The sequence below is a fragment of the Nycticebus coucang genome, chromosome 17, assembly GCF_027406575.1.
Source record: "Nycticebus coucang isolate mNycCou1 chromosome 17, mNycCou1.pri, whole genome shotgun sequence".
NCBI lineage: Eukaryota > Metazoa > Chordata > Mammalia > Primates > Lorisidae > Nycticebus > Nycticebus coucang.
Window position 1 is genome coordinate 58,827,943 of NC_069796.1, and position 16,604 is coordinate 58,844,546.

The 16,604-nt window shown below is 39.6% G+C and overlaps 1 protein-coding gene across 4 annotated transcripts in view; it reads right to left on the bottom strand.

Annotated features, from left to right (window-relative positions):
• The window catches only part of TIMD4 (T cell immunoglobulin and mucin domain containing 4), a 59,082-nt gene that overhangs the window by 33,146 nt on the left and 9,332 nt on the right, over window positions 1-16,604 (bottom strand). For 2 of the 4 annotated variants that reach the window (XM_053567324.1, XM_053567323.1), the window contains exons 2-5: window positions 9,886-10,227; window positions 6,845-7,129; window positions 5,323-5,400; window positions 4,158-4,244 (exon numbers count right to left, since the gene is read on the bottom strand). In XM_053567324.1, coding sequence (XP_053423299.1) covers window positions 4,158-4,244; window positions 5,323-5,400; window positions 6,845-7,129; window positions 9,886-10,227 — 792 coding nt within the window. The remainder of the gene's footprint in view (window positions 1-4,157; window positions 4,245-5,322; window positions 5,401-6,844; window positions 7,130-9,885; window positions 10,228-16,604) is intronic. The other 2 variants (XM_053567326.1, XM_053567325.1) reach the window with 1 other exon arrangement.

Sequence of the window (16,604 nt, forward strand, 5' to 3'; positions counted from 1 at the left end):
CTTGAGGCTCTATCTCAAAAATAGTAATAATAATAATAGGAAGAAAAGATGGTAAATGAAAAGAACATGACTTTTAATTTCAGACTGAAAACCCAGATAAAATAAAATAAAATATAAAAGTGTGGAAATCCCCAACAATAAAAAAAAAAAACAAACAAAAAAATAAAATAAAATAAAAGTGTGGAGTCGGAGCTAAAATTGCTGGATCTTCCACTTGAGAGCTGTGTGCCTTAAATCTTCTCATACCATTTGCAGCCTTCTGCATTTCTTAATTCATTAACATTATAGTAAGATAGAAATATGAGCATCTGCTGAAGAGGGATTAAATCAAGTGACCCATGAAAATAGTTTGACTGTTACCAGAACAGAGTGTGTGCTCAGTAAACCCTGGTTTCTTTCCTAATGGCTACATGCTACATGGAGACCTTACTGGCCTTCTTACACCCAGCACTCTTCCAGCAGCACAGCCCAGGGCTATTATAGGCAGTGTTCTCCTTTGGGTATTTGGTCAAAGACAAGAGAAATGAAAATTATCAGGGATATTATAGAAGAAAGTAAAACATAAGATGACTTCTTGTCCCCTCAATGTAAAATAGTCCACAATTTAAATAGAATAAAAGATAATTATTTTAGAATGTTCAGCCCATCCTCTATCACCTTTCCAGTCACTGCCTTCTATTCTGCCAGAAAATAGCTCCCCACCCTTACCATATCCTGTGAAGAAAAGAAGGCTGGGATCTCTGGCATCCCGTTTCCTTTATGTTATCAACTACTTTTCCAGATTGTCTCTTTTCCACGATATGAGTTAGTGCCTGTGAAGCTTTTTAACATCAGATCAGCCTGGCTTTTCATCTTGACTCAAGTTTGACTTCAAAACTTATCACTCTTGTCTGTTCCTGCCAATTCTATCTTTCAAGCCTTTGCAAGTAGTGTTACCTGCCTCCTTTACAGCATTAAAGGACAATCCTTTCCTGGGTAACAGACATATAGAAAGGCACCCAAACTCTTTGCTAATCAGAATACAAAAAGACCTAAATGTAGGGAGAGGGTATTGGTCCATTTCCTCTACATTGTCAAATTTCTGGGCATAGAGTTTCTTGTAGTTTCTTGTCATAAATCTCTTGTATCTCTATGATTGTCTGTTATTTACCTATTTTTATTTCTGATTGGGGTTATTAGAGATTTTACTTTTCTGTTTCTAGTTAATCTGGCCAATGGTTTATCAATTCCATTTATTTTTTCAAAGAACCAACTTTTTGTTTCATTAATTTTTGAATGATTTTCTGTTTTCAATTTTATTAATTTTTGACTTGATTTTGGTTATTTCTTTTCTTCTGCTAGATTTGGATTAGATTGTTCTTCCTTTTTCATTTCCTTAAGATGATTCATTAGTTTGTTCATGGGCTTTCTTTCTGGTTTTCAGATGTAGGGATCTAATGTGATGAATTTTCCTTTCAAGACTGCTTTGTCAGAGAAATGTAAATCAATACTACCCTGAGATATCACCTAATCCTAGTAAGATTAGCCCACGTAACATATTCTAAAAGTTGCAGATGCTGGCATGGACATGGAGAGAGGAAAACACTTTTACACTGTTGGTGGAACTACAAACTAATACAGCCTCTTTGGAAAGAAGTATGGAGAATCTTTAAAGAATTTAAATTGAATTCCTGGCCAAGTGTAATTCTCAAGACCTAATACCCCTAGATAAAAGAACTGACATAGAGACTCCCAGTTAGTTAATTCTTTTCCCCTGCCAGAAGCTCTGGTGCCTTTTCCTTCTTCTGTATTCCTTTCTAACTTCTAATAAAAATCCTGTCTTGCTGCTGGAAAAAAAAAAAAGAATTCAAATTATATTTCCTGTTTGATCCTTCAACCCCACTACTAGGCAACTATCCAAAAGAAAAAATTACTTTATTATAAGGACATATGCACTAGATTGTTTATCACAGCTCAATTTACAATCACCAAGACAGGGAAACAACCTAAATGTCCATCAATTCAGGAATGGATTAACAAACTGTGGTACATGCATATCATGGAATACTATTAAGCTATTAAAAAAAGAAGATGGTGACTTCACATCTATTGTATTAACCTGAAAGGAGTTGAAACACATTCTTCTCATTAAAGTATCACAATAATGGAAAAGCAAATATTCAATATACTCAATATAATATGAAGCCAGTAGATAATCTAATTCACTCCCACAGAGGAGAAAAATTCATTTTGATTCAAGTTGGGGATAGGGTGAGCAAGGGGCGGGTGTTAGGCTGCTCCTATGAATGAGCACATTGTAGGGGTGTATGGTACAGCTTTTTGGTGCAGGACATAACTACCAGAGAGACTCTACCTAACAAATTCAAATACTGTGATTTGGCTGTTTGCACCCTCATATTAACTTGAAATAATAAAAAGGTGACATTTTCTGTCTAGGAAACTGAAATAAATTAAACAAATTATTTTTCTGGGAATGGAAAAATAAATAGGCACAGCCTTTGTGAGGACATTTTCCTAAAAGCTACTAAATTTAAAAGTGCACATTATTTTAACCTAGCATTTCTATTTCTTGGTCAGCACCCTAATTAGAGAAACACTTGCATAAGTGCTCAGTGAGGCACTCATGTGCAAGGATGTTCACTGCAGCACTGTTCATAATAATTAAACATTGGAACAACCTAAATGTCCCTCAATAGGCAACTGATACTAGAGTTCCCATAGTATGAAATATTATTCAGCAGTTTAACATAGCAGATCTACATGTTCTGAAAAAGAAAGTCCAGTGTATAATGTTAAGTGAATTAAGAAATGCAGAAGGCTGCAAACAGAACATTTTTAAAAATACACAAAACAAAATTATTTCTATAAGTAAAACCTTGCATTTCTTTATGTACACAGACATTAGGGAATGGGGAAAAATCTATAATGATAATCTTCAACTAAATAGTGTAGGGGGCTGGGATTGAGGATAGGGAGTTAAAGAAAATTTTATTTCTATCCGTTCTTGTGTACCCCCAACAAAAGTGCATAAGTATAATGTTTGTGTAATTTAAAACAAACAATAGTTTGCAAAAATGATTGGGTAATTTTTTTTGTACTACCATTTTTGGCTTCATGTCAGAAATTTCTAATGAAAAGGAATACCTCAACAAAGGGGCTTCAGACATGAGCAGAGGAGGGGAGAAGCCAGCACTGAAGCTAGTAGCATGTTTCTCTCTCATCCCAGCATGCAGGAGGATGAGGGATGTGACCATGCAGGAACCAAAACAGCTGAAGCCCAAGACAAGCAGGTGACAAATGGTTTCCACAGCCAAAGGCAAATCACCTATAATAATATAGCCTTCCTGGGGTTAGGTGATATCTCAAGGCGGTGTTGATTTGCATGTCCCTGATGATTAGGAATGATGAGCATTCTTTTCATGTGTTTGTTGACTACTGAGTAGCCCACCTGACAAAGTTCCAAAGCTACAGATGCTGGTGTGGAGAGAAGGGAACAATTATAACACTGTTGGCAGGATTGCAAACTAATATCATCTTTTTGGAAAGAAGTATGGAGAATATTCAAAGAGCTAAAAGTAGACCTTCCATTTGATTCTGCAATCCCATTACTAGGCATCTGCCCAGAAGGAAAAAAAAAATCATTTTACCATAAGGACATACACACTGGAAAGTTTATCACTGCTCATTTCACAATTGCCAAGATGTGGAATCAACCCAAGTGCCATCAACTCACAAATGAATAAATAAATTATGGTATATGTATACCATGGAATACTATTCAGCCATAAAAAGTGATGGAGATTTTACATCTTTTGTTTCACTTGGATGGATTTAGAGAACATCCCCCCTAAGTATTACAAGAATAGAAAAGCAAGTATCCACTGTAATCAATACTAATATGAAGCCAGTAGATGAACAACTATAGACCCACACAGGAAAAAAGCACAACTACATGCAGGGTGGGGGGAGGGGGAAGCGAGGAGGAGAGGAGGGTTTCACGTGACAGGCACAATGTAGGGGAATATGGCACACCTCCTGGGTGAAGTGCTCAAATACAACTTTGACTTTGCCCAACAAAGGCAAACAATGTAACCTAATTGTTTGTACACTTGTATCAATCTGAAATTTAAAAAAATAAAAGAATATAGCCTTCTTACTTCTAGGCTGAGGTGAAGTTACTAAATCACTCATTTTCGATATTGAGTCCTCTTGGGGAGTTGACAGGAAATCCCAAGCTTCAGAGTCTTTGGAAAAACAAAGAAAAAGAGAAAACAGACAAGTAAATACTTGTCTTCTTGCTTTTGGTGACTTTCTGTCCCCTGTACCAACTTCTATCAGAGAAGAAAGAGAAGAGCTAAAGTCTACTAAACATTTATCATGTGCCAGACATTGTTCTAAGTGATTTGTGTGCATTTTCTTATTTAATCTTCATAAAGAGCCACAGGATAAATGCTATTCTTATTCTCATTTTACCAATGAGGAAACTAAAGCCCAGAGAGATTAAGTAGCTTTCCTAAAGTCACAGGGCAAGTAAGAGGCAGGATTTGTACTTAAGCAGTAAGAAGCTAGAGCCCACTCACAAATCACCCCTCAAGATTGCCTTCTCGTACTGTACTATGACCATCGCTGATTTACTTACCCTACAGATGTCTGCTTTCCTTTACTAGAGTTTAGGTAAAAGCTACCATTTAAGAAAGGGCTTACTAAATAGTCACTCAACTAAGTTCTTTATATGCATGAAGTTAATACAACTCTGTCACAAACCTAGGAATAAATCCTAACCACGGACCTGGAGCAAAAAGTAGTAGAACTGGGATCTAGAACCTCCAAGGATGCAAATCATGGCTTTTGTTTGGGTACTCTCTGCCCCTGGGCTCCAATAAATACCAAGAAGTATTGATGGGTGGATGAAAGGACAAAAAAGGAACAAATTCTTCCCGTATAAAAAGCTAATGGATTGAATGAGTGTACCCCCCAGGAATTTTAACAAAGAAGATTGGTGTACATGAAATTAGGATGAGACAGCTATACTCCAGCCTTGAGTATAAAGGCAGACATGCTAGAGATATGCTCCATATGCTTGCCATGGATAATAGCATGAATCAAGAAAGGGTTTGAGCTCGCTCTCTCACTCTCTGTCTCCCCCTCTTTCTCTGAGAGAGACATAGGACTATAGGAATAAACAGACCACAAATGATGTTCCAATGCCGATTTGCCTGAGGTGGGTTTCATAGCCCAAAAGACCCAAGGGTCATCTCTAGTCATCTGAAATTGAACAACACTTTTATTCAACATTTCCTTCTCATCAATCCACACGCATACCTTTGGATGTGAGTAGGGCAATGTCTGCAGTAGACTCAGTGCTTTTCCAAGTGTCACTGGAGAGGATGGTTTCTGATTCTGGAAGAGAAAAGGCTTGATAAAAGGTAGCTAAAAAATAACAGTATTGCTGTGACTGGGGGAAGGGGTAATTGTTTTTAAAGACTGGATCTTTCTATGTTGCCCAGGCTTGACTTGAACTCCTGGGCTCCAACAATCCTTCTGCCTCAGCCTCCTGAGTAGCTGGGTCTACAGGCACATGCCACCACACTCATGGCTACTTTTATAATTGCCTTTGTGCTTCTTTCTATATCTCACTCTCTCAATTTTCTTCAAGGATTGCAAGTAATTTTTAGAATCAAGGAATAGAAAGTACAAATGTTATGTTTTAAGATGGTTATTTTAAAGCTCAGAGGAATAAAAAACATGCAAAAATTTATTTACGGTTCATGACTTTTAGGATAATAAAATTAGCCAATTCAATTTTGTAACACTCTTTGAATTATCCAGGCCTTACAGAGGTAGTTGAAATGTCTAAAAATATTTTCAAGGTATCTCACAAAGGCTTCCCAGATTTTTGCCTCAGAATCAGAGCTTGAAGCAGTAGGAGCCTGGTAAGTCCCCTGAGCAATGGAGCTAGTCACTCAGTGAGAGCTGCCAGGTGCAGGGTCAGAAAGAATTCCAGGATAAGAAGAAAGAAGAAAAGAGAGAAACAAGGGAAAAAACTAGTTTATTACCAAGGGATAGTTGAAAACATCTATAAATATTTCCTCAACCAATCTCTAATGCCTAGGCAGACTTAACCCCTGAAAGAATGGAACTGGAGTCTGACCCGGAGTGACCTTTCCTGGTTCTTCACTAAGCGTCTCCTTAAAGACTCCTGGGAACTCAACTATAGAACCCAAAATGCTGACTTTTTGGGGGGAAAACAGAAAAAAAAAGAGAAACCATAAAAAAGGAATAGTTCAGCGAAAACACATCTTCACATACACCACACATACACACACACACAGTTATACACTAAATTGTGTCCCCAAAATTCGTATGTTGAAGTCCTAAGCCCCACGCACATCAGAATGTGAATATTCATTGAGTTATGGCCTTTAAAGAGGTAATTAAGGTAAAAGGAAGTCAAACTGATAGACTGTAATCCAATATGATTGGTATCCTTATAAGAGATTAGGATACAGGACAGACAGAGGGAAGGCCCTGTGAAAACACAGGGAGAAGACTGCCAACTGCAAGCCAAAAAAAAACAAGGACTTAGAAGAAATCAGCTCTGCTGACATTTGACCTTGGATGTTTAGTACCCAAACTGGGAGAATATAGATTTCTGTTGTTTAAACTACTCAGTCTCTGGTGTTTATTATGAGAGGCCTAGCAAACTAATACACACACTCATGCACACTCTCACACACATGAGCAAGTTGCTGGGCTTCCCCAGTCAGTGAGAGAACCTCACTGTTTTAAGAAACTCAAGATACATCTGACCAGAAAGGAAAGAATGGGCAATTGCACTGTATACCTGCTGTAAAGAAGGGTCCTTCTGTGACTGTTTCTGGAAGGAAGCTTGAGGTTGCCAGAGGGCATGTGTTGGCTGTTGCTGTGAGGACAGCAGTGGCTCTTGTCTGAAATGGTGCTCTGGTTGTGAGGTCAGTTGTAGTCATTACTGTTGTTGAAAGCACGGCTGTGGTTGTCGTCTCATGTGGAGTAGTGGTTCGGCGCGGAGTGGTAGTTGGAAGCGTGGTTGTAGTTTGGTGCGTGGTTGTCATTTGGAGTGTTGTTGTTGTTCTATGTGTGGTTGTTGTGGCTGTAATCAACAAAAGACAGGCCTGGCACCAAACAGAGATGAAAGAAAAGGGAAATAACACCAGTGCATCTGGTAATCATCCATTTCTATTACCCTCACCTGGTCCATTGGCCTGGACTGTTGTAATGCCAACAAAATTGCGTTGCCTGCCACCACATCTGTTCCTTCCGATCTATTCTTCACACATTGGTTAGAGTAATCATTTAAAATGATAAATTTATGTCCGTCTCTTGCTTAAAATTTTTACTCGATTCTCCTTGCCCTTAAGATAAAGAACATGGTCCTGGAGGCACCCATAGCTCAGTGGATAGGGTGTTGGCAGCAGGACTGGTGGGTTTGAAACCAGCCCCAGCCTGCTAAAAAAAAAAAAATAGCTGGGTGTTGTGGCAGGCACCTGTAATCCCAGCTATTTGGTAGGCTGAGGCAAGAGGATCGCTTGAACCCAAGAGTTTGAGGTTACTGTGAGCTTTGACACCACAGCACTCTACCATGGGCAATAAAGTGAGACTCTGTCTCAAAACAAACAAACAAACAAACAAAAACAACAGTCTTTCACCTTGCCCCACAAGTCTCCAACTCACTTAGCCCTGCCTTTCTTTCCAGTTATATATCTCCACTTCCCTCTTCTCACTTTTCTCAGCCAATTGATATTTCTGCAGCTCTCAAAACACATTAGTGACCTTCAAGCTGTAGGAACTTTAGTACTTGCTGCTTCCTATTCTTACTCTTTGCTAGGCTGACTCCTACTTAACATTCCTGCCTCCACTCAAAGGACACCTGTCCAAGGTGGCCATCCAGTTTCTGCAATAACAATTAGTCTTTTCTGATCTGTGCTCTCTTACTTTACCTTCATGGCCTTTATTGTATTTCATAACTACACGTTCATTTTATTATTGTTGTTTAATGTCTGTTTTTCCCACTACACTTTAAATGTTCTGAGTGGAAATCTGGTACTTATTTTGTTCTCTGCCACAAATTCAATACTTATTACAGTTTCTGGCTTGTAGTAGGTGTTCCAAAAACATTGCATAAACCTGTATGTAAATTAATGACTGCATCAAAAGTGCACACAAAGCATGAAACTTAGGGTGAGAATGTAGTATCTTTTAGATATTAAAGACTGGTTCATACCAACACCACTCACCCCTTGCACATCTGAAATTGGCTTCATTAGCCACAGTTTATTCTGTAAATATCACACTCTCTAGAATATGCCAAATTTTCACTGACTGAAATGGGCCAGAAAGGCACCATTTGTTCCAGATGGACTTAGAATGACACTGTAGAGCACTAAGGTCAATAATTTACAATATTTTGTAAAATAATACCTTGTTATTCCAGACTTTAGAAAAGAAGATGTGGGTTAGAGTCATTTAACTTCAATAAACCTCATTTCCTTTTTCAGCAAAATTGGAACAAAACCTTCTATCTCACAAAGTTGCTTAAAGAAAAAATATATACTAATGTGTGCAAGTTCTCTAATTAGGAGAATCCACATTAGCTGTTCTCAAATTTTAGTCATATAAGAAACCTAAGAATATTACTACCTAGCCCCTCCCTTCCAAGTTGCTAATCTAATTAGTAATGGGGGCCCCCCCCACAAAAAAAAATCCTCCAGGTGAAATGGATGCAGTGGAGTACAGACCTCTCTTTGAGAAGCTCCGTTCCAGACAAGCACTAAACTTGATTACTGTTAGCATTATTCAACCACAGGCTCAATGCAGCTCAGAGCTTTAGGAGTCCCACCACATTCCAAATTTCATCAAAAACAACTGATGGTAACAGAAGGAAAGAGCACCTGAAAACCGATATGACTGTCTCCAAATCTCAAGCCCTTTCTCCTCTGCCAGAAGTGGCAAACTATATTGGTTTACAGGCTGAAGCTGATCCATGGACACATTGTATTTAGTTAACATATTATATTTTATTATTTTAAAATCTATCAAAATAAAAAAATCAATATTGTTAATGAAGGAGGGGCTCATACCAGAGGCTAAGAAAGAATTCTTGACTCAAAGATTAGGACATGTTTTGAAGCAAGAAGTTTATTTTACCTCCCAAGGGAGAAAAGGGCACAGCCTGAAAAAAAGAAGGGAAAGCAGCCCCAAGGATGATTGGCTTGGGATTGTTATTAGCATTATAAAGGGTAGTTACTGTTGCAAAATGATAACAGGAGGTGGTTGGTTTTTTTCTCTTCTCTGCTATGCTGCTTTTATCTGAATGTGGTCTGTCAGATGTGGAGGAAGGCTACACGCCCTTTTCTGTCTGCTCAGTACTTTTCAAGTTCTGTAAAAAAAAAACTCTTAAAGAAAACAAGTTAAGACACAGGTGGTTAAGCAAACAAAGGAGTGTTGTGTGCAATGGTTTCTGTCTTTTTTAATGTTAGATGATTTATTATCAATGCCATCCTTTCAAACATAGTTCACATAAAAATTAAGAGAATTGAAAACACTGGGTCCAAAGTTTTGCAGGACAACTATCCCCTAGATAAGCAGAGGGGCCTTCTTCAGATTTACCCTGAAATTCACTAGTTCTCTTCTCTCAATCTATTTCCTTAATTCTGTGGCCTTTTTGGCTCCCTTGGGCATTTGAGTTTACCTATCTAGTCTGTATTCAGGCTTCTGATCTCAAATTCATTCTTCCCACTCACTGTTTCAGTAAACTACAACTTCTTCATCACCACCCAGCATGAATCATTACCCATTAACCATTGACTCTTTTCTTCCACAGAAATGAGCCCCTCTTCATGTGCTTACCTCTCTGCAGCTGCAGGCGAATGTTCATCTTTACATCATTGAACCAGCCAGGCACCTCGATACGGCAGCAATACACACCACTGTCACCTTCATTAAGGTTGGAGATGGTCAAAGAGACATTGCCTCTCCAGATATTCCCCAGAAGTCCATATTTTGCTGATTTACTTGAGATCACTCTCATCCCATCAGTGTGGATAAGCTCCTCATTGCATTTTGAGTTGGGACACTGGCCTTTGCCCCAGCACATGCTGTTTCTGCTCTGAGACCAGGATGAGTACAAACAGGGCAAAGTCACTGGCTGACCCAAAAACCCAGTCACAATATTCTCTGATGCAGCTGGTGCTGTAAGGAAAAATGAGACATCTAGGGCATGCAGTTATAAAGTCTCTCAAATATGTTACATAGTTCTTGTGCAAATACAGATAAATGCTTCCAGGAAGATGAAGAGAGTCAAAGTTTTTGAGACAGAGTCTCACTCTGTTCCCCAGGTTAGAATACAATGGTGTCATCATAGTTCCCAGCAACCTCAAACTCCTGGGCTTAAGTGATTCTCCTGCCTCAGCCTCTAGTGTAGGTGGGACTACAGGCATATGCCACCACACCTGACCTTGATGTCTATATGTTTCTTTAGCATAAATCTAGATGTACCTTTCAGTACTGCTGAATTTCTAACTCCACCTGCTTCTATCCCCAAGTGGAGACAATTGACCATTGAGTCTCTAACCTCATCTCCATAGCTAGGCCTTTTGTCTGATTTCAATACTCCAATCTCGAATAACATTCAATAACAAAGAAACTCTCAAATGAAAAATCCTGACACTGTAACCTAGTTCCACTAGTTCATATAGACAGGTGCTCCAAAAGCAGCACTCAGCATGTTTTCTCAGTAATATGTATTGTGCATCACTGACTCAAAGACCTTAAATGGGATTCTCAATCCATAGAGTGCAATGACAGCGAGGTAAGCTAAAAATCTATATTCCATGTAAATGCCTTAGCACAATAACTAAGAAAATGCCAGGAAGGCTATGTTAACCAGTATGATGAAAATGTGTCAAACGGTCTATGAAACTAGTGTATGGTGCCCCATGATCACATTAATGTACACAGCTATGATTTAATTAAAAAAAAATCTATATTCCATTGTCTTTTTCTTCTTTCGGAACTGGAATTAGAGATTATCTGCTCTGGACCATTTTCTCATTGTAAAATAATACAAAGTTAGGCATAATTTGTGGATTATTACTTTTTAATGGACAAATAATTGTGTATATTTATGGAGTATAGTATGATATTTCAACATGTGCATACATTATAGGAAGATCAAGATAATTGACATATCCATCACCTCCCCAACTTACTGATTTTTTTGTGAGAACATTAAAAATCTGTCCTTGCAGGAATTTTGAAATATGCAACACACTATTATTAACTGTGGTAACAATGTACAATAGATGTGCAATAGATCACTAAAACTTAGTCATCCTAACTGAAACTTTGTAACATCTTTCTTTTCTCCATTCCTCCCCCACTCCCTCAGCCTCTGATAATCATCCTGCTACTCTGTGTTCTTATGAGGTCAACTTTTTGAGATTCCTCCTACTGCTGAGATCATACAGTATTTGCCTTTCTGTGCCTGGTATGTTTTACTTAGAAGAATGTATTCTTTTTTTAATATTAGAGCTAGAAGGGGCGATAGGAATAATCTAGAATGGTAGCTATGACCCACAAAAATGATGAAGGCTTGGGTTTATTGTGTCAGCTATGTGTGATGAAATGTCTCACCATTTCTAAAGTGAAGCATCTGTGTTCCCCAACATTGTAAAAAATACTTTATTGCCTAAACCTGAGTCTGAATCTCTGATGCCAGAGCCTGTGGACATCTACATAGCTTCAGTACTCCAAGTCATTCTGATGTAGTTGACTACTCATGCAGTAGTTGAGAACCACTAGACGAGCTCTTATAAGATTATTTATGACTCCGATAACCTGTGAAACATTTTCTATCTGTGAAAATTAAGCCCATTCAAGCCCATCAGTTTAAGTGAGCATTGTTCTAAACCATCCCCTAAACTCCATCCCAAAACTGTTGAAGTGAGAACTAGGCTCAGATTGTGAGGTCCACACCCTGCTCCCCTTTGGTTCTGGGGTTCCTTCTCATTGTTTTCTCCAAAGAACCCTAAAGAGAGATATTCCCTATAGAAGAAGGTGGACATGAGCCCTAAGAGTCACCCAGATGGTCAGAAAAACCATGTGCTTCCTGGGTTTTTCATAATCGGCTCTTGTGACAAAAGGTCATTCCCAATTCTGACCAGCCTGCAGCCTTCTCTGAATTCAGTCTTCTTACATTGCCACAGTAGAAACATTTTACAGACAATAAAAGCAATAGGAAGTACCTTTTGCCCCCCTCCCATTAAACCAAGGAAAAAATAAGAAATTTATTGTCGTCACCCTCAGCTCTGTTAGCAACATAGCACACATGCACCCAAAATTAATAAACACTAAAATACAAGCTTGTTCTTTTGACTAGCTGGTAAGTTAATTTTTAAAATGTGCAAGAAGTATTCCACTGGATTTTCCCAAGGTTTGTAATATTAAAGGAGGTGTCCTACTACTCAATAAGAGGAGACCCACTAGAAAAACTGGCAAAGGACATAACAGACAATTCATAGATGAGAAAACATAGCAGTCAATTGATTTCAGCCCCGAGATGGGAAAAAATTTAAAACACTGACAATATAAAGTATCAGCTAGGTATGCATTAAAGGAACTCCAAGTTGCTTTGGGAAGGGATCCAGGGAAGGACTTAGCCTTCTAGAGGGTTCTGGAATGAAATAGGGGTATGGATTGGTATAGGCACACTGTGGGGCAATTTGGCAGTTTCTGTTAATATTCAATATGTATGTATCCTAACTCTGCCTTAGCAACTCCATGTTTCTTATCTACCCTAGAACAACACTTGTACACAAAGGCACATGTTTGCAAATGTTTATTACAGCCTCTGCATTTATGTAAATAGAATGGACAGTGTACATATGGGAAATGGCTAAACTGGGGCATATTCCATGGAATTATACATAGATTAATATTATTAGATAGATTTATATGAATTGACATGAAAAATCCAATCCATGTTAATGATGAAGTGGGTAAGGTGTTGGGGCAAGATGTACAACTAGAAGCAGCTTTCACCAGAAGCTCCAGTAGGAGAAAAATTGGACTAAAGCAAACTCAGAGAAGTCAAAATTGGGGAGTTGAGCACAAGGAGAAGAACTCAAGGTGCATAGCATTCCCACTGAGACAAGCTGTGAGGACAAGGAAGAGGAAGAAAGACAACAGAGATCGGGTATGGAGTGACTATACTGAAGGTGCCTAGTACCAATGGGGATGGACAAGAGACCCCCTCCCCCAACTGGGAGGCTCATCATGGACTTTCCTCAAATGAGTATGGAAAAAAGGAGAGAGCTGTGAGGTCCTAGTTCTCCTGCACCTGGGAATTTCTACCTCTGAGTCCCCATCCTGCCAGATAAAAAGTGAAAAAATTTTCCCTCTTCAGTCCTGATCCCACAGCTCATCCATCCCCTTCTCTGGTTGCTTGATGGACTGCCCCCTGCAGAGGCCAGGGTGTTTGGTGAGTTCTCTGGGAGACCTCTACATTGTGTTGGCTGCTGAACTGAGCAGTGCCCCACCCTTTGGTGCAAGAGGAAACAGTGGTATAGCAGCACTAACTTTGGTGGGGAGGTATGGTCTCTTCTGGCTCTCGCTCTTGCTAGGGGACACCATTCCCCAGATATCTGGAGAGTCCCTTCCTGGTATCTGTGCCCAGTGACACCCAGGCAACCCTCAGCTTCCCTTCTAGCAATGTGGAGAGAGAGAGAGAGATCTAGCCTCAGCCAACCGGCACTGGGAAGGTCCAAGAACTACACCCTCTCCTGCTGGGATGATGGGTGCATTTTGTCAAGTCCGTACCCAGGATTGGGAGGGCAGAGTAGAAGGTACCACATCTTTTCTGAACTTGTTTGCATGGGTATAGCTCACACTGCTGGAGCAAGTTTGATTGGAACTCTTGGTCAGAACACTCTGTGGATTCTTATTCTCCAACCTGGCTGGGGCTGCTTTTAACCAATTATTTGAATTTGTTTGCACAATGAGGGTAATCAGCACAATGAGGGGTGGGAACAGTGATTCTATCTGAGAATTCCCTTCCTCAGTCACTGGTAGGGGTGGGGCACAGCTGCTTGAATCTTTATACAGCAGAAACTCTAGTGAAATAATGCAGTTCCTTTAAACTGTGTAGAAGATAGATTGACACCAGAAAAGAATCAGACAGTGCTATCTAAGCAAAGCTGGCCCTCAGAACTCTCTGCAGCCCTCTCTGCAGCTTTGCAAGGCTGTGAGGGAAGGGCCATAAGCACATGCTCCAGCTCAATGGTGAAGGGGTGGTTAGCTACAGTTCCTAGGGCCTCTAGATCTTGTGTCACCCCACCAGTTTTAGTTGTTAAGTAGATCTATGTGGTTCTCCCTGAGGATCCCCAATTAGATTATCTTTCAATAGCTATTCAGGGACAACCTAATATTTCAACAAAAAAAGTATAATAGGCTGGGCATGGTGGCTCACGCCTATAATCCTAGCATTCTTGGAGGCTGAGGCAAGTGGATTACCTGAGCTCAGGAGTTCAAGACCAGCCTGAGCAAGAGCAAGATCTCGTCTTTAAAATATAGCTGGGCTTTGTGGTGGGTGCCTATAATCCCAGCTACTTGGGAGGTTGAGGCAAGAGGATCACTTTGGCCCAAGAGTTTGAGGTTGTTGTGAGCTATGATGCCACAGCACTCTACCCAGGGAGACAAAGTGAGATTCCGTCTCAAAAAAAAAAAAAAGTATAATATATGTCAAAAGAAAAAGATAAAAATACCCATGGGGAGGTGCCAGCAAAAGAATTCCGGCAACATGAAAAGTCAGAATAGATCAACTTCCTCAAGAAGGAGAGATAAAACAGAAAATACCATCCATGGAGAAATTATTGAAATGTCAGAAATAGAATGCAGAATATGGATGGCAAATAAGATGTTTGGAATTGAGGAGAAGATGGAAATAGAAATCAAAAAAATAGTTCAAAAGTTTTCTCAAGAAATTGGTGAATTTAAAGAAAAAGTCATCGAGTATCTGGACATAAGGAGAAAAGAAATATCAGAGCTTAAAGAATTGAAAGAGGAATTTAGAGCTTCAAAACACAGTGGACACACTCAGTAATAGAGTTGAAGAGGGAGAAGAAAAAATTTCAAAAATTGTAGACAAGGGCTCAGTGCCCGTAGCTCAGTGGTTAGGGTGCCACAAACATACACTAGGACTGGCAGGTTCAAACCTGGCCAGGCCTACTAAACAACAATGACAACTACAACAAAAACATAGCCAGGCATTGTGGCGGATGTCTGTAGTCCCAGCACTTGAGAGGCTAAGGCAAGAGAACTGCTTAAGGCAGAGAGTTTGAGGTGGCTGTGAGCTGTGATGCCATGGCACTCTACCAAAAGGGACATAGATAGTGACACTCCATCTCAGGAAAAAAAAAAAAATGTAGACAAGACTTTGGCTTTTTTTTTTTTTTTTTTAAGACAGAGTCTCATTTTGTTGCCATTGGTCAAGTGCCTGGCATCATAGCTCACAACAACCCTCAACTCTTAGGCTCAAGTGATTTTCTTGCCTCAGCCTCCCAAGTAGCTGGGACTACAGGCACCCACCACAACTTGACCTGACTGTTTTTGGAGTTGAGGTCTTGCTCTGGCTCAGGCTTGTCTCGAACCCATGAGCTCAGCCAATCCACTTGCCTTGGCCTCCTAGAGTGTTAGGATTACAGATGTGAGCCACTGTGCCCAGCCTGTAGATAAGACTTTTGAACTATTCCAATCATTCAAAGAGGCAGGAAAAAAAAAAAAAAGAGAGAGTGAGAACAGAATATTCCCTGAGAGAGTTATGAGATCGTTCCAAAAGATCAAACATCTGAATTAGAGGGATTAGTGAAAGAGAAGAGGATGGGCCTAAAGGCATGAATGCTTTACTCCAAGACATTATGGTGGAGAATTTCACAAGCATTATGACAGACACAGACATTGAGATAGTAGTTAGTTTCAGAACCCCAGCACAACTCAATCCAAACAAATCATCTCCTAGACACATTGTAATTAACTTAGCAGCCAGGTATAAGAAAAGTCTTACTACAAAGGGAAAAATATCAGGATGACCACATATCTTTCAGCTGAAACTTTTCAAGCCAGACTAGAATGGCCATTGACCTTTAACCATCTGAAACAAAACAATTTTCAGCCCAGGATCCTGTATCCTGCTAAACTGAGTTTATTTCTGATGGAGAAATCAAATATTTTACTGACATGCAAATGTTAAAGAAATTTACCATAACTAGACCAGATCTATAGGAAGTACTCAATCCCATTCTTCATACTGACCAGCAAGAGGGTCCTTCACCAAAATAAATTCATCCAGAAATTAAAGAACAAACCCTAGCTTCCCCAATGGCACAAGGGATAAACATAAGGTCTGCACCTCTGAAAAACAAGATAACCAAAACTACACCATACCTATCAATTCTCTCAATAGATATGAATGGCTTGAATTCTCTAAAGAGGCACAGGCTGGCTCACTGGATACAAAAGCTGAGGCCAAATATAAGTTGTCTTGAAGAAACACACCCAACCTGAGAGGATAA